The 25,065-nt window shown below is 42.7% G+C and overlaps 1 protein-coding gene across 3 annotated transcripts in view; it reads right to left on the bottom strand.

Moving 5' to 3' along the window:
• Positions 1-761: 761 nt before the first annotated feature.
• INTS12 (integrator complex subunit 12) overlaps positions 762-25,065 on the bottom strand; it is a 523,496-nt gene continuing 499,192 nt past the window's right edge. For all 3 annotated transcript variants that reach the window (XM_044061307.1, XM_044061305.1, XM_044061306.1), the window contains exon 7: positions 762-2,602. In XM_044061307.1, the coding sequence (XP_043917242.1) occupies positions 2,024-2,602 (579 nt within the window). In that variant the 3' untranslated portion in view covers positions 762-2,023. The remainder of the gene's footprint in view (positions 2,603-25,065) is intronic.

Genomic DNA, 25,065 nt, shown 5'->3' with positions numbered 1-25,065 from the left:
GCTGTCACATTTAGCTAAAAATACAAATTACTCTGAATATACCTTTTTTAAATGTGTGTACTGTAAAAAAAAATACACTACTGTGTTTTTGGTTTACTAATAACTTTTAGAAGTCTCATCTAATGTAACAATAAAATTTAAAGAAACTTATGCTAGCAACTATTTTGCCTCTATATAAGTAAGCCATTTTCAACATTAGAGACAATACTTAGATATTCAGTCAGTCTCCATATACATTACAATTAACTGCCTGCAATCTAATGATAGTCCACTCAAATGCAGATCATCCTTCAGACTGTATAAATGGAGGACGTCTTTTCTTCCTAAATAACTATGTAAACAAAATAAATTTTAAATCACAATACAACACAAATAGAAACACGACCTATGATTGCTAAAGGATGCACAACAATGTTGAATTCTTCTTCTTTTGGCTTTCCACGGTTAGGGGTCACCACAGCGGATCACCTGTCCGCTCATGACTAGGTCAAATAGTTTTTAGCCATACATCGTTTCAGTTATATAAAGCCTTAAGAGCCAAGAGGTTATTTAGTTTTCAATTATTTGCCTCCAAGATTTGAGAGAAAAGGCTTTCTCATCAAGCTTTACTGCCAAGGTTTCAAACTCACCTCTACAGTCAGTGCTAATTCAGTCACATAATTCATCACTTTATGTTATTCTACTCACCTCTTTAAAGGGAATGACGCTGAGAACAACTCTACCAGTGAAGCATATGAACAGTAAAGTAAAAAGACGTCAAATGTTTGGAATGGTGTGAGCTTTTATTGACAGAGCAACTGTCTTAAATTGAACTTTTTTTTCCACTATACAGAATGGCTAGCAGTACCTCTCTTTTCAAACAGTTAGCAGATAAGTAAATTTCTTAACTAAACTTTATGCTGCTGTTTTAAAAAACAAGGACATGTTATCATGTAGCATCTGTGCTACAAATAATAGATTTCATTCTACAGGTTAAAATAGTATCAGAGGGATGATGGAGCCATGTGATCCATGTGACTGTATTTCAATTAGCAGCCTTGGCACACGAAGACCTAGGCAGGAACAGAGAGAGAGAGAGAGCGAAGTGAAGGGACATGACCCACCAGTCTCTCCCTGAGGAAGAAAAGGGTTGAAGGTGGTCTGGAAGCACACCGGGGATACTATGATTTTTCCAGTGGAGTGATGGGAAGAGCTGCCTGCTGGCAACATCCCTTATGGAAGCAAGGGTCATCCAGCACAGATAGCTTACTGCATACCCCAATTTTCCCTGCTATACTGAGAGTGTATAGAGATGCAGGAAAACATAAGAACTTAAGTCCACCACCCCAATGGACATCTTAAAGATGGCCCCTCTCAACAGATTCTTGGTGACTAGGTCAGCTGGCTGAAGATGGGGCTGATGACAATCAGGCAGCACTGACAATGGGTGCAAAAAAAAAAAAAAAACCATCACAAGACTAGTATCACTTACCTAGACATTTAAGACATAAATAAGATAATGGCATAGTCCTGGCCACATGACTTAGAGGAATAAAACCCTGACTGCAATCCAGATGAGCAATGTTTGACTAAAGGAACAAGTGCTGCAATTCACCCATTGAGAGTACATGGCAGCATGGTTTGCTGTACTGCCAACACCTGCTAGAGTGCAAGAGTATCACCTGCAGCAGTGAGCCTAATGAGTCTATGCTGTAGTGTTGTACTACTTACCATGAGGTTGGCATTTGTATGAACAGCAATTATAGAGTTCATTAGCTGCCACAGGGAAGGGTTAGGTAGGGAGGACAAGGCTCATACACAGTTTATTCAGCTCTTGCCCTGGAAGAATGAATGGGCCATAGGGCTGCCACCTGAAGGAAATCAATGGGGTGCTGGGTTGGACTAGATGGTCAAGCAAAGGATTGAGGAAGGAAAACAGATCACAGAAATGCACAGAAAAAGACGTGTGCAAAAATTTTTAGTAAAAATATGGAGATTTTTCTCACTATGATGCTGCTTTACATGACATGAACACTGTCCAATGTTATCTTCTAAGCTTCTTTTGTGCAGCTTTTTTCTTAACCATCTGTAACCTTTTCATGGCATTCAGCTGGGATTCCTGAGAAGTCGGACCTTTAGGAGCTGAAGAAGACTGTTCTGCTGATGCAGGTTTTGCGCCATTGTTCCCACTACTTCCTGCAACTGTGCTCCCTCCATTCCCAGTACTTGTTTGGTTGTTGCTTCCTGAAGAGTTGCTTGCTGATTGACCTACTTTACTAACATTGTCACTGCTAGAGGAACGATTAAGACCTGGTTTGCCCAGGGTCAGGGAAGGTGGAGGTTTCAAGGAAACTGTGCTTGTGTTATTGTTTGAAGTTCCTTTCGATACCGGCACAACTTTAGGAGTTGCTAAGCCAGACAAACCTAAAGGTTTCTGTCCAGCAGGAGGCACAGAATTTTTTCCACTTGTACTCTGGATACTCTGGACTGCAGTTCCAAGCTTGGTTGTGGATGGTGCAGTTGATGTTTTGGCTCCGAAGGCAGCCCACCCTGTGAGACCACTTGTCGATGCAGCAGAAACTAAGCTGGAGCTGGATGAGTTTCCAGAAGCATTTGCTGGTGGCTGTGGGTTTTAAAAAATAGATTAATATTCAACCAGTGCATTATGTCATACTTTTCTAAGTAATGAATATTCTGTTTAAGTTACAGAGTCAAGTTCTTTAAGCAGGCAGGTTTCTTATTTAAAAATGGAATTAATGCCCAGTGAACTGCAGCCAGAATTAACTACAATTAAACTGGTTGCATCCATTCTTTTGACTGTTAAGTGAAAAGCTGTAGAATATCTTCATAATCAGAGCTCCTTCTACATATACTACTTTCACCATACTTCTCTTTGATGCAGACCATGTGGGTATACACGCGCACGCTTTGAAATGCTATAATCAATGTGGTGCTAGTTTCTGTATAGAGTAACAACCTGTCATTCTGTCTGTAACTAATGCTGGAATAATCCAAGCAGTTTTATGTTCTTGTAGATAAATCCTGCTAAATCTAAAAATGAAATAATTTTTAATTCTTACGCCTGAAGGAATGAAGACAGATTCCACTCGCTACATTCTGGCTAGCAGTTAGAACAGGGCTGCTGTTAAGGGCAGAGATTGTCCACCCACATCTACCTTTACAGATGCTATCACATGTGTACTGATATACTTTTCTGAAACATACAAAACTACCTAATACACTAGAGTAATTTTCTTTGCATTTTTCATGACAGGCTTGCCAGCTACAAGCAGCGTCAAGGATAACAGTAGCTTTTGACTGGAGTCAAGAGCAGAACAAGTGGGTTCCCTTCAAGTTATGTATGGCATGAACCCAGTTATTATCACTAGGGGTAACCTATAATCATCAACCATGGGCCAGTCTAACACCAAACATGATAGGATAATTCAAGCACCAAAAGAGAAATTGGCTAGGTTTAAAACAGCCTGCAAGGGCAGCTAGCCTAGTACCTGCCTATGAACGTATAAAAAATAATTTATTTACAATGTCAATTCTGGTATGTTCTGACGTGCCAAAGTCTTCTGAAGACTGTAACAAGAATGAAAGAAGTGTTTACAGTTAAAGTAAGATATGTACTTACCAGAATGTTAGATTTAACTGGTCTCTCTTTAGATGCTGGAATGGGTTGCTTGGTGCCAACTTGTATGGCAACGAAGCTCCTCACAAGCTTGAACACAACCCGTGTCCCAAAATACCTGATTCCTTGATCTGAAGAGCCACCTCCTTGAGAAAATGACTAACTACCCAGCTTAAGTAGAAAAGGAGAACAATGACATAACATATTTTCCTTACAGAATGGAAAAAATGTAGCTACAGCAATCATACCGGTCTTTTAGTGCATGGCACTTTGGTAAGGAAGATAGGTGGTTTGTTCCAGTATCTGGACAGAAACCAGATAAATCTAAAGTTCTTAATTAATTAATGGCTATAAAAAGTGTACACACACCTGTTGAAATGTCAGTTTTTTGTGATATAAAAAGATGAGACCACAATAAATCCTTTCAAAACTTTTCCCACCTTTAATGTGACCTATAAAGTACAGTTTTGTACCTACCATAAATTTAACAATATACATTTAGTAAATAAGTACAACACAAAAAAAAAGGCACTAGAAGCAAAAAAAAAAAAAAAAACTTACTAGGTTTAAAGTAAAGTTAAAAGCTAAAGATTAGCTATAAGTGTTAGAAAAAAAAGAAAAAAGAGAGAGAGAGATGTAAATGTGAAGATGTTAATGTATTAATAATACAAGAGAGAGAAAAAGAGAAAGAAAGTAGTAGTCAAGTAAAGTGACAAGTTAGAGAGATAGAGGAGTTGAGAGGTGAGAGGAGAGAGAGTCAGAGGATAAGAGGAGAAGGAGAACAGGAAAACAAAGAGAAAAGAAAGAAACAGTATATTTAGATATTAGTCAAAGAGTGAAGTTAAGGTAGGGGAGGGGGCAAGACCAAAGAAAATAGTAAGTATATCCAGCTAAGTTGTGGGATTACAGATTTGGTCATGAGTTTTAGAAGAAAGAAGAGGAGAGGAAGATTGTAAGGGCTAAACAGCTGTGCTGTGATAGTATTGTTTTTTTTTTGGTGGATGGTAAAAAAGTGGGCAATAGGGTGTTGTGAGATCATAAGACAAGCCTAAGAGCCTGCCAGCCTAGGAGTGATGTTCGAGTGCTAATACAGCTGCAGTCATAACAGATGGGTTCTCCTGCCGTCAGGCGGGTCCTCGGTCGGCCGAATTCCAAAGTCTAGGTCCGGCGTCGGTTGTCATCGCTTTCTTTTCTGACATCAGGGCGACAGGGGTACATAAGACACAGCCGACGCCATTTTCTTCAGTCTTTCTTGCCCCAGATATATATATATATATATATATAATATAATCAAGCAATGCAATATAATCAAAAATCAGTAGTTGCAAGCAAATACACCATAGAAGGATAACCCAATAAGGTTGTAAGATGAGGATTTAGCCACTAGGTCTGTACCCAGAGGGGAAGGAGGGAGGGAAACCTGGACTGCAGCTGTATTAGCACTCAAACATCTACATTTATGGTAGGTACAAAACTGTACTATGTTCTTCGTGCATACAGCTGCAGTCATAACAGATGGGTAGAATCCCAAAGCTACGCACAGGGTGGCAGGCACTAGGTGGAACTGGGGGGGAGCCAGAATGCCCTGCAACACAGCAGTGGCAAAGCCTGCTCTAGTTTTGGAGTATAAAGGTAGGTGGTAGTATTTAGTGAAGGTATGCACAGAACTCCAAGTGTCTGCCTCCAAAATATCTTTGGTAGGGACTCCTCTGAGGAAGGCTGCAGAGGTAGCTGTGGCCCTTGTGGAGTGGGATCTGATGCCTGCAGGTACAGATTTACCATGAAAGGAGTAACAAAACTGTATGCAGTGGCCTATCCATTTTGAAATTGTCTGTTTGGAAATTGGCTTCCCTTGAGCTCCTACAGCATAGGACACAAAGAGTTGTTCTGATTTCCTGAAAGGCTTTGTTCTGTCCAAATAGTAATGTAGCTGTCTATGGATGTCTAAGGAATGTAGCAGCCTTTCCCCTTTGTTTTGAGGATTGGGGTAAAAGGTAGGTAAGTGTATGGCCTGATTTAAAGCTACCCTGGATACTACCTTAGGCATAAATGACGGGTTGGTTCGTAGGGAAACCCTGTCCTGATGGAAGATGAGAAAGGGCTGCACAGCCATGAGGGCTTGTAGTTCCGAGACCCTACAAGCTGAGGTAATAGCCAGAAGGAAAGCTGTCTTCCAGGACAAATATTGCAAATCTGTTGAGGCAGCTGGTTCAAAGGAAGGCAATGTTAATTTTTCTAGAATGTAATTAAGATCCCAGGCTGGTATTGGTTGTTTCCTTGGAGGTCTTATATTCTTAGCCCCTCTGAGGAACTGCCTTAAGAGTGGGTGAGAGAATAAGGGTGGATCAGTGTTGTATTCTGCAGAAATGGCTGAGGCATGTATTTTGATGGAGAAGAAAGAAAGTCCACTGTTCAACAGCTCAGCTAGATACTGTAATATCTGAGGCAAATTCAGTTTTCTAGGATCCTGGCCCTTTTTCTCATTCCAAGCGCAAAACCATTTCCATTTTGCGTTGTAAGCTTTTCTAGTAGATGGCCTTCTGGCCTCCAAAATGACATCCTGCACCTCCTTGGAGAGCAGGGTCTGTTGTGGTGTTAAGGAATTTTCCATGCAGCCAGATTGAGTGTTTTCAGCTGACTGTGAAGAGTTTTATAGCTGTGCTGAGTCAGGAGAAGAGGTATTAGAGGTAGGGTCCAGGGAGGAGAATGTGTTAGGCTCCTCAGGAGAGGGTACCAGTGTTGCCTTGGCCAGTCTGGAGCAATCAGTATCATCTTTGGTCTGTCTGCTCTTGCTTTCAAGAGCACCTTGGGCAGTAGAGGCAAAGGTGGGAAGGCGTAAACTGTCTGTGCTGCCCAACTGAGAGAAAGGGCGTCCACTCTCCAGGCCTTTGGATGAAATGTCCTTGAGCAGAATTTTGTCAATTGATGATTCCTGTGGGAGGCAAAGAGATCTATGTCTGGCCTTCCCCACGCTTGGATTATCTTTGTAAACACTTGAGGATGCAACTTCCATTCATGCAGGTCTGTCATATTTCTGCTTAGATTGTCTGCCAGCGTGTTTTCCAAACCTGGCAGGTACTGTGCTTGAAGCTCGATTTGCCATTCCAGAGCCATGTTCCAAAGTGACATGGCCAGCCTGCACAGGGGGTATGAATGTGTTCCTCCTTGTTTGTTTATGTACCACTTTACTGTGGTGTTGTCTGTTCTTATCAATAATTGCCCTGGATGCAGGAGGTCCTTGAAAGCTGTAATTGCATTTATCACTGCTAGCATTTCCTTTTGATTGATGTGAAGGTGCTTTTCCTTTTGGGACCATTTGCCCTGAATGCACCTGTCTGTCATGTGTGCCCCCCAGGCGTAGTCTGAGGCGTCTGTTGTGATGACTTGATTTGCTTGAGGCTTGCAGAATGGTAGACCTGTGTTTGTTTGGCTTGCTTGGGGCCACCATAGAAATTCCTTTTGCAAACATGGAATTAGTGGTATTATTGTTTCCAAACTGTGGCTGTGTTGAGACCATAAGTTTTTTAGGTACCATTGAAGTTTTCTCATATGCAACTTTGCACATGGGATTAGAAGAATGCAAGATGCCATGAAGCCCAGAGCCTGCAGGATTTTCCTTGCAGTTAGCCTGGTACAATTTGCTAGCATCTTGAAGTACTGAGTTAGTTGCCCCTGTTTTTCTTGTGTAAGATAGGCCATCTGGGTGTTTGTGTCCAAATTGGCACCCAGGAAAATTATTTTCTGAGATGGTGTTAGCCTGGATTTCTCTTTGTTGACTGTGTATCCCAGAGAATTCAATAACCGTGTTACATAAGCCAGATGTTCCCGAAGTATGTGTTTGCTGTCCACTTGGATCAGGCAATCATCCAAATAAGGGTAAATTTGTATCCCTTGAAGTCTGCAGTAGGCAATTACTGATGCCAGGCATTTCGTGAATACTCTGGGTGCAGTAGATAAGCCAAAGGGCAATGCAGAGAATTGATAGTGGATTGAACCTGCAAGAAATCTGAGGTATCTTCTGCAGCTTTGTCTGATTGGGACATGCAGGTATGCCTCCTTGAGGTCCAATGTTACCAGCCAAGACTCCTTGCCCAGCATGAGAAGAAGCTGCTGTAAGGTGAGCATCTTGAATTTTGGTACGAGTAGAAATGTGTTTAGGATGGATAAGTCCAAAATGGGTCTCCAATCGGTTCCCTTCCTTGGTACCAGGAATAGTCTGGAATAAAAACCTTGTCCTTGTTCGTGAGTAGGTACCTCTTGAATAGCTTTCATGTCCATGAGCTTTGAAATTTGTATTTGAGCCTCTGCCCTTTGATTGTGTGGCAGGTTCAGCATGCCTCTCATTTTTGGAAGAGTGTGAAAATGAAATCTGTAGCCTCTGTTTATAATGTCCAGGATCCATTTGTCTTTTGTGACAATATGCCAATTTTTTGAAAATAAAGCCAGCTTTCCTCCCAAGGGTGCTGCCACCTGAGCCTTGCTTGGCATGCAAAGGGGAAAGTCATTGGGTTTGTTTCCTGTATTGTTGTGCACTGTCTTCGCCACCTCTTGGTGCTGGAGATTGCCATTGTCTACCTCTATATGATCCTTGAGATTGTCCTCTGCCCCTTGTGCGCCTGTATCTACCTCTTTGGGGCTTGTCCGTGGCTGGAAAGGACCAGTTTTTTGAAGGCCAATTTCTGCTAAAATGTGGTGGTTGTACCTGTAGAAAAGCTTTGACAGTTTGCATAGATTTAGCTTTTTCTTCCATTTTCCGTAGTATCTCCTCAGCATTAGTACCAAATAATACATCCTTTTGTAAAGGAGCATCTAGTAGTTTAGCTTTAACATGATCAGGCAAGGTTTGTTCCCTAAGCCAGGCATGTCTACGAATGACTGATCCTGTAACAGCAGCTCTACTTGAGGCCTCTAGAGCATCATAGCCACATTGTAAGGTGTGTTTACCCACTTGTTCTGCACTATGCATCATATCCTGCAACTCCTTCAAATCTGGTTGTTCAGGTTGTGACATTTTATTCCTTAATTGTGATAACAGAAACTGCTGATATTTAAGCATATGGAACTGACAATTTAAGGCCCTCATGGCTAGGGTGGCCGAGGTATATACCTTTTTTCCCCACCTTTCTAAGGATCTAGACTCTCTCGGAAGGTAATGGATTCTTAGCAGTAGAGGCCTTCATTCCCTTGGGGCCTTGAGAAATGGTTTCAGGGTCAGCATTATGGCTTTTGTAAAGAAATTGGTGTGAGTTAGGAACTCTGTAGTACCTATCAGGCTTGACTGGGGCAGGAGGCAGGGAATCCGGATTAAGGCAAGCCTCCGAGTAAACATCATCAAGTATGTCCAAGACAGGAGGTATCGCCAGAGGTCTGTGCTGAGGTAGCAAAAGAAATTCCCTAAGCCTTTTCTTGGAATCTGAAAAATCTTGGCCTTCCCAATGGAAGTGTTCCCTCAAGGTATGCAAGGTTTCCCCGAAAGAAAAATCCTCTGGGGGGGATACAGAAGGAATGGACTGCTCTGCATCAGAATCTTCAAAAGGGGAGTACGAGTGTTCCTCTTCATCAGAATGTTCTGAAATAATGGAGCCCTGGTCAGAAGAGGGAGAATCTTCCTCCACTCTGGGTCTCTTGTCTGGAGGGGGTTGGGAACCCCTGATAAGAGTAATTAAATCCTCAGACATTTTGAGCATCTGCTTTTTAGGCATGGGGCCTGGAGATGGGCCCTGTGCAACAGGCCTCTTGGAATGCATGGCTGATTTATACTTAGTAAAGGCCTTTACGGAAAAGGAAGATGAAGGTCTGAAGACACCATGGGTGGAAGTGAACCTGCCCACATTAAGAGGCTCAACACTCACAGTGGCTTCGGTAGCTGTAGTCAGGGTATGGGCCGAGGAACCTGCGGTCTCGGTTACAGAAGACACCGCCAGAGAAGTGTCGTCGGTAGTCAGGGGCTGCGTAGGCGCCTCGCTGAGAACTGGACCACGTGTAGCCGGTTTTGGCGTGGTGTCGGTGGAGACCGCGGACCTTGCATGTCGGTCTTTGTCCTTGCGTTTTTTGGACAAAACAATAGTCGGAGTCTCCGATGACATTTTATAATTAAAAGCTTTACCAAAAAAGTGCTGGGCGAACTCCGCCCGACGCTTAATAGTGCGTTTATTGAAAGTAGCACAAAAGCGACAGCCCGAGACGTCGTGGTCTGGGCCTAAACAAGGTATACAGAGGGAATGGAAATCCTTATGCGGTATTTGCTTCCCACAAGAAATACAATTGTTAACTTTGTCTGACATCGGTCTGAGGCAAGAAAAGTTTCCCCAACAGGGTACTTAGCTTTAAAGAAGACTTCGGTTTCCAAATTTTCGTAATTTCAGGAGCAGGCCGACTGGCACTTGCGAACTGCTTCTGCTTTGGGCACCGCGCGGCAAAAAAGACTGAAGAAAATGGCGTTGGCTGTGTCTTATGTACCCCTGTCGCACTGACGTCAGAAAAGAAAGCGACGACAACCGACGCCGGACCTAGACTTTGGAATTTGGCCGACCGAGGACCCGCCTGACGGCAGGAGAACCCATCTGTTATGACTGCAGCTGTATGCACGAAGAACATCCTGTACAATTCAATTGAAAAACAAACAAATCTGTTAGGGGAAAAATATAAAAAAATAAAAAACTTACAATAAGCTGGTTGCATAAGTGTGCATACCCTTAATACTTTGTTGAAGCACCTTTTGATTTAATTACAGCATTCAGTTTTCTTGGGTAGGAGTCTTATTAGCATGGCACATCTTGACCTGGCAATATTTGCCCACTCTTCCTTGCAAAAGTACTCCAAATCGGTCAGATTGCGAGGGCATCTCTTGTGCAAAGCCCTCTTTAGGTCACCCCACAGATTTTCTATTGGATTTAGGTCTGGGGTCTGGCTGGGCCATTCCAAAACTTTAATTTTCTTCTGGTGAAGGCATTCTTTTGTTGATTTGGATGTATGCTTGGGGTCACTGTCGTGTTGAAAGGTGAAATTCCTCTTCATCTACAGCTTTCTAGCAGACGCCTGAAGGTTTTGGGCCAAAAGTGACTGGTATTTGGAACTGTTCATAATTCCCTCCACCATGACTAAAGTCCCAGTTCCAGCTGAAGAAAAGCAACCCCAAAGCATGATACTGCCACCACCATGCTTCACTGTGGGGATGATATTCATTTGGTCTCATCAGACCGTAACACATTTTCCCACATGCTTTTGGGAGACTATGTATTGTTTTGCAAATTTTAGCCAGGCCTGGATGTTTTTGTGTGTAAGAAAAAGGCTTCCGTCTTGCAACCCTACCCCATAGTCCAGACATATGGAGAATACGGGAGATTGTTGTCACATGTAGTACACAACCAGTACTTGCCAGAAATTCCTATAGCTCCTTCAGTCTTCTGTAGGTCTCTTGGCAGCCTCCCTGACTAGTTTTTGTCTTGTCTTTTCATCAATTAGAGGGATGTCTTTTCATCAATTAGAGGGATGTCTTTTCATCAATTAGAGGGATGTCCAGTTCTTTGTAATGAGATCCCTTTGATGCTTTGTAAGCGCTCTGTGAACCATGGCTTTTGCTGTAGCAGGCAACTGAGTAAATGTCAGGAAAATTCTACAGGACAGCTGAACTTTACTTGGGGTTAGAGTCTCTTTAATTGACGCCTGAATGTTGTAATTAAATCAAAAGGTGTTTCAACAAAGTATTAGTTTAAGGGTGTGCACACTAACCAGTGTATTGCACATTTTTTTTTGTTTATTTTTTACCCCTAACAGATTTGCTCGTTTTTCAACTGAGTTGTACAGGTTATAGGTCACATTAAAGGTGGGAAAAGTTTTGAAATGATTTGTTGTTGTCTCATTTTTTTATATCACAAAAACCTGGTATTTTAACAGGGGTGTGTACAATTTCTATATCCACTGTAACTTGCATACTTTTCTTGTCCTGTCCAACACTAGAACAACTGGAGAAAATCCTCAGCTGACTTTGAGAGGCCTCAGCCAGCAAGCATCTGGGAATAGTAACTCAATGGAAGCTCTAGCCCTAGAAAATGTAATCAAACTACCATGTTTGGCAGAGGTGTGTAAGGCTGTCCATGTAAACAACCACTGTGATATCTTCCATGGCCAGATTATGCAAAAAGGCAGCATTAAATGTGGCTTGCATTCTGACAGAGTACACTTTTGGTCTGCTGTCCAAGGGTTTCCATGCAGAATAGTAACAATGGGCTATGCAATCAGATAGACACTTGGCAACAGCAAACTTGGATACCTTTTGACCTTTCCTGGCAGATGAGAAGAATGCAAACGATTGTTCCTCTTTCCTAAAGATAAAAGCAAAGTTGTCTATGAACATCCAAACAACAAAGAAAATGCTCTCCATTATTAGAATAATTAGGGAAGAATGACAGATTAATAAACTGGTTGAGACTGGTCTTTTTAGCCACTTTCAGCATAAAAGAAAGGTTAATGCCGAGTGTGACTCTGGATGAAAGACAATTTAAGAATATATTGAAGATACGACTTACATTTCAAAAGCTCTTCTACTAGAAGTAGTGGTCATCAGAAGAGCAGTCTTCCAGGCCAAATATTTAATAGGTATGGAATCTGCTTTCTAAAATGGTGGTTTGTTTAACCTCTCCAAAACAAAATTCAAATCCAAAGGGGGAACAGGTGAAGTTAGAGAAGGTGTGGAGTGAAAACACATTAAAAGCTTTACATGTCTTATGAGATACGAATGAAATGTGGAATAGACTTGTCTGAGGGGAAGAAATGTCTGCCAAATGCACCTTAATCAAGGAGTAGCTAGCTGCCTTGTTAAACAGGTCTGCTAGAAAGGTCAGCACACTTGCAAGAGGTACTGATGTAGGGTTTATGTTCTGTTTTCAAAGCCCAGATCAGAATTTTTTTTCCATTAATATAACTTCTCCTTGTAGAGGGACTTTGGGGTGCAGTAATCAAACTAACTACCTCTATAGGGAATAGCTGGTACCTGGCCATCACTGGAAGTGGAGAATCCCAAGTTAATAAGTGACGGGAACATATCTCCCTGTGATGCATTCCAGATGGGTGTGATAACAAATAAGGATGCTATGGAAGGAGAAAAGGTTTTCCATTCTTCCACATTGCTCTTGTCTCTGCCTGCAAATACTGATATTTTATGACTGTGTGTGTGTGTCTCTGTACGCAAGACACTGTAGTCACTGGGTGTAGTAATTTCAATGACCAATGCTACTTTTGACTTCTTTTCATGGACCACTATTATCTGTTTTTCTCGCATCTATGTTTTGAACTGTTAGTAATGGGTGATCAAATATGATACAGACTTCATCATTTTCTATGATGCTTTGTGGCTCATGTTCCCAGTGTTTTTCAGCTACTTCACTATTATAATGTTTGCATAATTCACAGTGCAACAGTCTTGCCACATTATTATGCCTTTCAGTACACAGTCCATCATTAGTATATCACAACCAGCAACAAGGTTTGCAAATGATTCCAATTCTGTTTTACAAAACCTACATTTGTGTGTTTCTCCCACATGTTCAATGAACTTTGTAAACCAACATGTACGTAGTCCACCATCTTGAGCCGCCAATATTAACCTATCATCTTTTGGTTTAAATTCACCTCTCCTTAACCATGCCCGCATTCGATCCTGATTAACATGATGTTGTTCCATGAGCTTTCTATACTTGCAACTATATGTATGCACTTTCCACATTTCTTGCCTTCTCATGTGATCCTTCACCTTACATTCTTTCTTTTGTTTTCTGACACATTCAGCTGCTCCCTGACTTTTACCTGCTTCTGTTTTGATTTCCATTCTCGCTTGACGCCAATATGCTTCTGTTAGACTAAGCAAGGAAGTCATCTTAGATTTATTCTCCTCTTGTTTCAAAACTTTCACTATTTTTGGGTCTTGTGAAGTCAGCATGTGTGCAGTCTCACAACTGTAGATCTATAGATGTAATCAATTTCAAGGAGGCACTTACCTCATTTGAAGCATAGAATACATAGTCTTGGTATGCACTGATTTTTATAAATAATTTGATGCGCATGAAGCATCCTTCTTGTTTTCCTGTCTAATCTATCCAACACCTTTTGGGCGCAGTCAATCACTCCAAAACTCTAAGTTACGACAGGAAGAGCAAATTGGTTTATAGCTTGAACTTTGTTCCTACATGTCAACGCTGTTTTCAGGATTAATTTAAGTCTTCTAAAATATTCCTAAGTTTTATTCACATTTGTTCATGTTTTATTGTTGATCCTTCAACAATTCCCAAATATTTACACACACCTTCTTTTATATCACATTCTTGTTCCAAACTGATGTTTTCTTGGTGCTGCAGCTTTCCTGCTTTAAAGGTTGCTTTTGCACATTTATCAAGACCAAATGACATTCTTGTATCATCTGAAAAAGTTTTGACTACTTGCAGTTGTGCTTTCAATTCCTCAGCTGATGAGCAACACAGTTTTAAATCAACTACAAAGAGAAGATGAGAAATCTTTACACTTTATTGCTTTCTGGAAGCCAAATTATAGCCATGACCTAATCTGTTAAGAAGACAGCTTAATGAGTTAAGGAGCAAGACAAAAGAGCAACTGTGACACAATCACCCTGGAATATCCCACTTTGAATTTTTATCCCTGGAATAATAATTTGTCCTTTATCATGGCTTAACTGCAAAGGTGTTTGTCACTGTCAAGGTGGCTGTGATGTAGTTCATCAGTGCAGGGTGTATATCTTATACATCCTCAACAGTCCATTTTATCATCTGTATGGCTCTTTTCTGGCCTATCAAGTTTTATGATTTTTGTGGTCTGCTGCTTTCTTCTACAATAGGGGGCCATCATCCCCCTGGACCTGGCCTAGCCCCACTGTAGGAATATGTCCGTGTCTTGAGAATTCTACACACTGCCATTTTTTCTAGTCCTGGTACCAGTGCACCTACCAGGATTGGGCAATTTTTTATTCTGGATCTTACGCACCCAGCTGTCGTCTTTATTTTTTTAACCTACTTCTGTCCATGATATATGCTATATAAATACAGTCTATATATCAGTGTCATCCTGGTGAGATTTTGTGAAAAATAGGGCACACCTCATGAAGGTACTCACCAAGATGGGGATGAATTAAATTCCAGCAACAGTTTTCTCCTTTTTCTGATTTTATCATCTCTCCATTTGTATGTGTGTTAGTGTGAGAAAGCAGTTAGACATTATGCCTCATTTCTAAACCCTCACAGTCCCTCTGCATAGAAAGCAGGAACATCTTCCACTGTACATTCTCATATACCATACTACTGACAGACTGTCTGTATGTATAGATAGCACACCCTGAGGTAGTAAGTCCTGTAATTCCTGCAATGTTAGGACCACGGTCATTTCTAGTACACTCATGTACAACTGAGCTTCTTGAGAAATCCACATACCATCGATCATCCTGTGTAGGTAATGTCCTCCCCACCCCATTATGGATGCATCAGTGTTACTGTAGCAGTAGCAGATGGTCTGGTAATGACTGTGTCCACAGATTCTGTGGGACTATCCACCATAAGAAGCTCTTGATGCAAGTTTTTTAAAGTATTATCACGTGCATCAAAAGTTGAAAGGCCTAGTCTCACAGATTTCTGAGTGCCCACTGTAATATTTTCTTGTTCAGTCACGCAAAGGGAACCATTTGTATGGAACTGGCCATCAGACATAGTACCTTGAGAGCAGCTGCTGCTGATTGTTGAAGATTTTGCTAAAGGCTGACGATTTCAGTGTTTATTGAATTAATTGTGTCTAACAGCAATCTTAATCTCCTACTGTATCCAACAACCATCCGATACAAATTAAGGTCTGTAATGGCTTCATTCAGGTTTTGCCCACACTGACCGCCATCCCCAAAGAAACATACATCTTGATTTAGTGTTGTCTTCCATTGAGACAGGTCATCTTGGCATGTAGAAATCCTTATCATATGTAGTTCTACATGTGCCATAATGGGAACCATGCAGTTGGCATACACCTTGAGGACTGTGGTTAGTCCAAATGACATGGCTTGGACTGTTTGGCCAACTTCTGAAAGAATAGGAGTCTCCTTAATATGTTGACTATTTTGGTGTGTAAAGAGACACCTTGGAGATCCAAAGAGCACATCAAATCTGCTCGCAAGCATTACAGTATGGACTACATCATGACCATCTGGAATGACTCCTTCACAAATTAATTAGTATACACTACTTAGAGTGAGAATGGGTCCGAGGTCCTTTGTCTTTTTGGGCTCTTAAGAAGAATATGGAGTAAAAATATGAACCCTCTCTGGGCTAGTGGGAACTCCTGAACAGATTTATTTTTGTAGGATGATCTCAACATCCTTCAATGCTGCCCTTTTTTGGTAGGATGGAACTATTGGGGTGTGAGGGCATGTTTTGTGGCATTTTCAGTAAAGGGAATAAAGAAGCCTCAAGATATAACTTACCTTATCCATTTGTTGCATGTGATGGCCAACAATGCTGGCAATGGAAGGAAAAGCATGCACAGGTGCCTTCAAAGCAGGACAATCAGGCAACCTTTTGAGAATCATACTGATGAGATCCTTGAAAGGATCCCCCGAAGCCCTGATGGTTGGAACCACCTCTGCATCTATGGTGGCTAAACTGGAAGCCCTCTTGACTATGGGGAATTCCTGTCATACTGCTGTCTGTTGTGAGACTACTGGGACTTGCAGAACCATACATTTTTAGCACCTTTTAATTTCTTTAAAAGATCCTTGGCGGTGCCAGAATCTTTGTCCCAACTGCTGTGAACCTTTTGCCCTTCGGCTCACACTGCAGCAGCTTCTTTTTCACCTTCTGCTCAAAGAAGGAGGTGCCATCAAAAGTGGCTGGATGAATGAAATGCAAAGTCTGGGAGGCACAGCCAGATTTTTCTTCTCACTGCCAAGCCGGAACTCACTGCTGTACTGCACTATCCATCTCATTATAGATTAAACGCATGATCAGTAAGGATTTGGAATTTACAGTTGTCACTTGAGCTTTTAACTGTGTCCTCAGATCAGTGACAAGCAACTGCTTCAGACAGTTGGCAGTTTTCTTGGTCAAAATCCTTTGAAATCTAGTTCATGGCTCTAAAAAGTGCATCAACTTCCCTAGCTTACCCACCAATATTATTCTCTACTTAGGTGAGAAATAGCCTAAGCACCCTCTAGAACATCTTTCCTGGTGGTGGCAGCCGCCACGACTGAAGTCCACAAGAGGACCTTTATTCTGGCACCATTGGAGGACCATATCACTTTATCAGGTTTACAAGGCATGGTTTCAGACACATATGGTTCTTTCTAACCTTTACAACATACAATAACTGCTAACTTATCTGGCAGTGACACTACCCAGGTCACTGAAAAAGAGGACCTACAGGCATCCTGCAAGATCTCTTCCTCTATGCAGGTGGGGTTTACTGGCCAGGATCCCTTCTATCTCATCACTTGAAGGTCTTGCTGAAAGAGGTGTTTTCAGGAGAGGGCTAGAGAAAAACCTCTCCTTCGTCAAGATCTGTTTTTGATGAGGGAAACTCCAAAGAGGAGCCAGTGTGTTATCTCTTGCACCACCTCTCCCTACAGGGATTAGGAGGAGAGTCATCCAAACTCTCCTGGGAAGAAGGCACTCTAGATCTCAGCAATGTGGGCCTATGGGTTTTTCTGTCCAGTAGGAACGCAGATGTCCAAGCTTCACAGGTGTCTAAGGGTAGAATCAACAGGGCCCATACAGTTCACAGCAAAGAACCAACTTAGGTTCTCCTCTGTGTTGCTGGGTGCACTGTAGTATTCATGGATGACATCTCCAGCACAAAGTGGTAGACACCAGCACTGACAAAGCGACACTGATACTGAAGCATCTGGGGCTGAAGTCATCACAAAAAAATCGACTCTGACATTCGAAAGCAAAGCACTCTGTCACTGACAGTGGCCTGACAACAATGAGGTTAATATCCATACTGGATGCTCAACACTGAGCTCCTTGGCCCAAGTGGTCCTTGGCACTGACAGATGGTGCTGAAGAAATTACCTAAGTCAGGGTTATTGATGCATTAGAAACAACATCTGCCAATATCAATGGACCAGATACCGCCAGAAGATGACTACCAGGAATGGTAGATTGTTGGATATCTCAAGCCATACTGTGAACTCTGAAAGCCATGACAATCTGAAGCTGAGCCTTCACAAAGACCATTACATGTTCCTAATCTAAGGGTTTAAGGGACCCATAGCAGCAGGAGGTAGGCAGATGCAGGTATAGAGGTTAAAAACCTTGATAACTCTTGTTTAGAGGAAAAGCTCCCTGCTCTTATCCTTGATGCAGAGTCAAAAATGCTGGAGGGTTCCTGCTGGAGAGGGGGAGGGGGGAGAAGACCTGGCCAGTGCAGATGCAGTCCCATGACAGAGAGGAGAAGCAGAGATTCTTGCCATTTTAGGTGAAGTAATCCCTTCCAGAATAGACGCATATTCATCTGACTAATGAGTCTTTCTTTTTCTCTGGCCTGGAGAACTTGGAAGATTTGTCCGGATCTGTGAATGGAGTACTCTCTTTGCCCCTTTGCTTCCCACTTTGGATCAATTAATCAAATGAATCCATTTTAAACAAGCTTGCTCTTTCTGTTGAGGTGGGTGTAGGAGCTGTAATTTTTGCAGAATGGACACTTACTGTCTAAATGAGCAAACCATAGACACACCATGCACAGGTCGAGGGGATCTTATGCCAGCACTACGAAAATTTTGTGAAAGCAGTTTAGAAACCCGCTTGGCAGAAGTCAGAGACAGCAACAACACAGTTTACGAAGTACAAAATTTTAAGGAAGAACTGGCAGCAAGCTTGGAAGGTGGCAAAATCAACTTTTCCAGAACGTAATTCAGGTCCCAAAGTCCCAAGGAAGAGGAACAGGTTTCCTTGGAGGCCTAATGTGAAGGCTGACTTTCAAAAATTGCCTGACGTTAAATCTGGAACAAAGGGGTCGATCCAAAGGCAGACTAGTAGAAATGGCTGACAAATGAGCTTTGATAAAAAACTAAGCCAGTCCAGAACTGAGCAATTACCACAAGTAAGAACAGAAGGAATTCCCACTTCAAAGGGGTCCTTCTCACACCAATAAGAAAATCTTTTCCATTTAGCTACACAAGATTTTCCAGTACTAGGTTTTCTAAACTCCTATAAACCCTGCAGCATATCCTCAGAAAATTGGTGCCTGAAAGGAATCAAAACTTTATCATCCAGAGAGTCAACTGCACAGTATGGAGATGAGGGTAAATGAGTGAGCAAGCCTATCCTGTGAGGTAATTTCTGATGACTGCACCTAGCCAAGTGAAAATGAAGGCAAAACCAATGTTGTCTGGATCAAGAGGGAGTCACCAGAAAGATTGTGGGCCCATCCAACAAAATATTTTGAAGTATTTTGGCAGAAGAGGAATAGGGGGAAATGCATAAAAAAAAATCTCCCCATGCACGAAAAAAAAAAAAAAAAAACATATGTTGTCCAATTTCCATGCCAATGGGCCTGGAACAAACCCATTTTATTGTCTGTTCTACGGGGAGACAAAGATCTCTCTGAGGAATAACCCACTAAGAAATAATGCCCAGGAAGACTTTCCCTGTGTACCATTCACTTGTGAGGATCTGACCTGGATCTGCTGAAGGTGTCTGCCACAAAGGTCTTGTCTGAAGGAATATACACTACCTGAAGAATAAGAATTTGTTGGATGGGAAATTCTCATGCTATCAGTACCTGCAAAAGTGGCAAGATGTGATCCCCCTTGCCTGATTATGAATCACATGACAGTGGTGTTGAGAGTGAACACCATGAGGGGGCTCTGAAACCAGAGACATTGCAGACACTGAAGAGCCAGAACCAAGGCCTTCATTTCCTTGATTCTGTGTTATTTTATGTTTCTGGGAGACATACAGTTGTGTACATACCATAAATGTAGATGTTCAAGTGTATTCACTGTTGCAGTCATTACTCTTGGGTTATCCTGCTGGCAGGCTACCCTCAGTCGGCCAGAATTCCAAAGTCTAGGTCTGGCATCGGTTGCTGTTGCCTCTTCCCTGACGTCAGTGGACCAGCGGTATAAAAGATGCAGCCGACGCCATTTTCTTCAGTTTTTCTTGCCCCAGATGTCAGGTGCCCCCAAACTGGTAGGCTGAAAAATATGCCAATAAAAATGCATGCACAAAAATAACATTTCCTTCATCTACAAGCAAATACACCAAATAGGTTGTATAGGACAGAGAAGTGCAGACAGACCCAGCAAAGAAAAGGGGGATGGTGAGTGGGTAACCTGGACTGCAACAGTGAATACACTCGAACATCTACATTTATGGTAGGTACACAACTGTACTATGTTCATTGTGTTTCACTGTTGCAGTCATTACTCTTGGGTTGAATCCCAAAGCTGAGGATGGCTGGCTGGGCTAAATAGGATTAGGAGAGGCTATGAGGCCCTGCAGGACTGCAGTGGCAATGCCTGCTCTGGACTTAGAGTAAAGAGGTAAGTGGTAGTGCTTTGGGAAGGTGTGCAATGAACTCCAGGTTGCAGCCTCTAAGATGTCTTTCGTTGGTACTCCTCTGAGGAAGGCTGCTGAAGTGGCTGCTGCTCTGGTGGAATGAGGCCTAATGCCCTTAGGCACTGATTTGCCATGTTGAGAATTACAGAAACGGATGCAATGGCCTATCCATTTAGAAATAGTCTATTTTGAGATAGCCTTTCCTTGTGATCCTATGACACTAAAATTCGCTCAGTCTTTCTGAAAGCTTTAGTTCTGTCCAAGTAGAAGCGTAGCTGCCTGTGTATGTCCAAGGAATGCAGAATTTTCTCACCCTTGTTCTGTGGATTTGGATAAAAGGTAGGCAAGTGAATGGTTTAGTTGAGGGCCACACTGGACACCACCTTAGGCACAAATGTGAGGACAAACCCTGTCTGGATGAAAAATGATGAAAAGTTCCACAGCCATGAGTGCTTGTAACTCTGAGACTCGCCTTGCAGAGGTTATTGCTAGGAGCAGAGCTGTTTTCCAGGATAAGAATTTTATATCTGCTGTTGATGCTGGCTCGAAAGGAGGCAGTGTGAGTTTTTCCAGAACATAATTGAGGTCCCAGGCTGGAACTGGTGCTCTCCTTGGAGGCCTAATGTTTTTGGCCCCTCTGAGGTACTGCCTTATTAAAAGATGAGAAAAGATAGGTGGTTCTGCATTGTAATGGGCTGAAATGGCAGAGGCATGAATCTTAATTGATGAGAAAGAAAGGCCTTTGTTTAGCATTTCAGTTAGGTATTGTAAAATCTGAGGGATATTTGGTACACACGTGTCAATGCCTTGTTCCAGGTTCCAAGCACAGAATCTCTTCCATTTCTCTGCATAAGATTTTCTGGTACTGGGCCTCCTGGCCTCCAAGATAACATCCAAAACAGCTTTTGAAAGAGGAGTGTTCTGAATGGCTACATTATCCGCCATGCTACCAGATTTAAGGTCCTGAGTTGGCTGTGCAGGATCTGATTGTTTTGTTGGGTCAGCAAGTGAGAAGTTTGAGGCAATATCCATGCTGGACCTTGAGACAAGCTCTTTAGGATTGGGTACCAGTGCTGGTGTGGCCAGTTTGCTGCAATCAGTATCATTTTTGGCTTCTCTTGTCTGATCTTTAGGAGTACCCTGGGTAGGAGAGGCAGTGGAGGAAAGGCATATACTGTTAGATATTTCCAGCTGAAGGACAGGGCGTCCACTTTCCATGCTTGCTTATGATAAATCCTTGTGCAAAATCTCTGCAATTGGCAGTTGTGAGGGGAGGCAAATAGATCTATGTCTGGGCATCCCAATTTCCTTATTACCATGCTGAAGACTTGTGGATCCAGTTTCCATTCGTGGGGATTCATGAGGTTTCTGCTTAGTTCGTCTGCCAGAGTATTTGTTTTTCCTGGCAGGAATTGTGTTTGTAGGTGAACTTGAAAAGCCAATGCTGTGTCCTATAAGGTCATTGCTTGTCTACAGAGGGGGTAGGAATGTGTACCTCCCTGCTTGTTTATGTACCACATAACCGTAGTGTTGTCTGTCTTTATCAATAACTGTCCTGGATGAAGCAGGTCCTTGAAAGCTGTCAGGGCATTTTGAACAGCTAGCATCTCTTTTTGATTGATGTGAATATGCAACTTGTTTTACAGGCCATGTGCCCTGATTACATTTTCCTGCCATATGGGCCTCCCAGGCATAATTTGATGCATCCGTTGTTAGTCTCTGTCTGGCTGTGGGTAGACTGAATGGCAGACCCTTGTTGTGGTGACAGGCTTCTGCACACCATCGAAACTACTGTTGCAGGCAGGGAATGAGTGCAATTACTGTCTCCAGGCTGTGGCAATGCTGAGTCCAAAAACTTTTTAGATACCATTGTAGTTTCCTCATATGCAGTCTGGCATATGGAATTAGCAGAATGCAGGATGCCATGAAACCCAAGGCCTGCAGGATTTTCCTTGCAGATAAGTGGGTTTTTGTTGCCAATTTCTCGAAGTAAAGTCAGATGCTTTTGTTTGTCTGGCATGAGATAAGCCATCTGGGCAGTTGTATTTAAGCTTGCACCCAGGAATATTATCTCTTGAGAGGGCACTAGTTTTGATTTCTTTTCGTTTACTGTGTACGCTATGCCAATTAGTAACATTTTTACAAACGCCAGACGCTTTAGAAAAATATCTTTGTTCTCTGCTTGAATTAGGCAGTCGTCCAAGTAGGGATATATTTGAATTCCTTTTTGTCTGCAAAACGCAATTACTGGTACCAGGCATTTTGTGAAGACCCTGGGCGCAGTAGATAAGCCAAAGGGCAGTGCAGAGAATTGGTAATGCATTGAGCCAGCTATGAATCTGAGGTATCTTCTGCAAGATTGTCTGATTGGGACATGCAGGTATGCCTCTTTTAGGTCCAAAGTTACGAGCCAAGCCTTCTTGCCCAGCATGGGCAGTAGCTGCTGTAGAGTCAACATCTTGAATTTTGGGACTTCCAGAAACGTATTTAGTATAGACAGGTCCAGTATTGGTCTCCAGGTTTTGTCCTTTCTGGGTACTAGGAAAAGTCTGGAGTAAAATCCTTGCCCCTGCTCTTGTTGTGGTACTCGCTGAATGGCCCTCATATCCATGAGGGCTGTAATTTGTTTTTGTGCCTCTGCCCATTGATTGCGTGGCAGGTCTGGCATACCTTTTGACCTTGGTAGAGTGTGAAAATGGAACCTGTAGCCTTGGGACACTATGTTCAGGACCCATTTGTCTTGGGTAACCATTTGCCAATTTGATGAAAAAAGTGCTAGTTTTCCCCCTAAGGGGGCTGCCAAAAGAAAAGTGCTTGGATGTGGTAGAGGAAAGTCATTGGGACCGTTTCCTGTAAGGCTGTGACTTGTCTTCTCCGCTTTTGGAGGTAGGAGCACCCCATCGTTTAGGCCTGTATGAGCCTTGGGTCTCAGATCTGCCTCTAGGACGCCTGTATCTGCCTCATTGTGGCCTGTCTGGCACTGGAAAGGACCAATTTTTAGAAGGACAGTTCCTGCTAAACCTGGGTGGCTGTACCTGTAAGAAATCCTTGACTGTCTGCCTGGATTTTGCTTTATCCTCCATTTTTTTCAACCCCTCTTCTGCTTTAGTACCAAACAAAGTATCATGCTGTAATGGTGCATATGATCAGGCAGATTCTGTTCCTTTAACCAAGCATGCCTTCTAATAACAGAACCTGTAACAGCGGCCCTGCAAGAGGCCTCCAGTGAATCATAACCACATTGCAAAGTATGCTTTCCCACTTGTTCAGCTGCATGCAATAAATCCTGTAATTCCTTGTTTTGTGAACATTCAGTATTTGTCAACAATTTCTGTTTAAGCAGTGACATTAAATATTGTTGATATTTACGCATATGAAACTGACAATTTAAAGCCCTTACAGCCAGGGTAGCAGAAGTGTAGACTTTTTTCCCCCATCTGTTTAGAGCCCTAGAATCCCTATCAGAGGGGACAGTTTTTTTGCAGTGGAAGCTTTGACCCCTTTGGGACCCTGAGATATAGTTTCTGGGTCAGCAGCAGGGTTTTTATATAGGAATTTATGAGAATCCGGGACCCTGTAGTATCTGTCTGGCTTAGCAGGTGCAGGGGGTAAAGAGTCATGGGACAGGCCGGACTCTGAAAATGCATCATCTACAATGTCTAGAACAGGTGGAATAGCAAGGTGTCTGTGCTGAGGAAGGAGTAGAAAGTCCCTGAGCCTTTTCTTAGATTCAGAATAATCTTGGCTCTCCCAGTGGAAATGCTCCCTCATGGTATGCAGGGTTTCCCCAAAAGAATAATCCTCAGGAGAAGAGGCTGAAGGAATGCATTCTTCAGCATCAGAATCCTCATAGGGAAGCATGGAGTAATCCTGTTCAGAAAAGGAATCAGAGGAAATAGGAACCTGATCAGAAGAATCATACTCTGTCTCTTGCCTAGGCCTCTTATCAGGAGGGGGATGAGAGCCGCTGATCAAAGTAATTAGGTCTTCGGCCATTTTGAGCATCTGTTTTTTAGGCATGGAAGTCTGAGCAGGAGAATGCTGTACTTGTTTCTTTGTCTTTAGAGCTGCTTTAGTCTTTGTCTTTGAAGCTGAAGATGGCTTAATATATAGTTGTGTAGGTCTGAAGACACCCTCAGAAGCTGATGCCTGCTCAGCGGTTCCGGACCCATCTGAGGGAATGATTTCCAAGTATCCAAAACCAGTATCCAGAGGCCCAGTCGGCTCCACATGGGAGTCGGAAGCGGCCTGTGGCTCTGAGGTAGTGGGCGCCAGGGGCTGCAAAAGCACCTCACCGAGAACCAGTGTCTGGCCTAGCAGAGGCCTCGTCGTCAGTTTTGGACCTCGGATGCCTATCCTTTTCCTTGTCCTTGCGTTTTTTTGCAAACTCAGGTTATCGGCTGGTCCGACGGCATTACATAATTAAATCTTCGGCCAAAGTAATGAAATGCAAAATCGGGCATTGGTTAAATCTAGCACAAAACCAACAGCTAGCAACGTTGTGATCAGGGCCTAGGCAAGGAATACAGTAAGAGTGAAAATCCTTACGAGGTATTTGCTTCCCACAAGAAATACAATTGTTAACTTTTTCTGACATCGGTCTGGAGCAAGAAAAAAGTTTCCCCAACAGGGTACTTAGCTTTAATGAAGACTTCGGATCTGAAATTCGGATTTGAATATCTCAGGAGTCGGCCGACCGGCACTTGCGAACTGCTTTTGCTTCGGTCACCGCGTGGCAAGAAATACTGAAGAAAATGGCGGCGGCTGCATCTTTTATAGCCCTGGAGCACTGACGTCAGGGAAGAGGCGACAGCAACTGACGCCGGACCTAGACTTTGGAATTCTGGCCGACTGAGGGTAGCCTGCCAGCAGAATAACCCAAAAGTAATGACTGCAACAGTGAAA

Source organism: Protopterus annectens, chromosome 2.part0, assembly GCF_019279795.1.
Source record: "Protopterus annectens isolate FY-2018-M chromosome 2.part0, PAN1.0, whole genome shotgun sequence".
Taxonomy (NCBI): Eukaryota; Metazoa; Chordata; order Ceratodontiformes; family Protopteridae; genus Protopterus; species Protopterus annectens.
The sequence above is the reverse complement of the archived record's forward strand: the minus strand, read 5'-3'. Positions and strand labels throughout refer to the sequence as shown.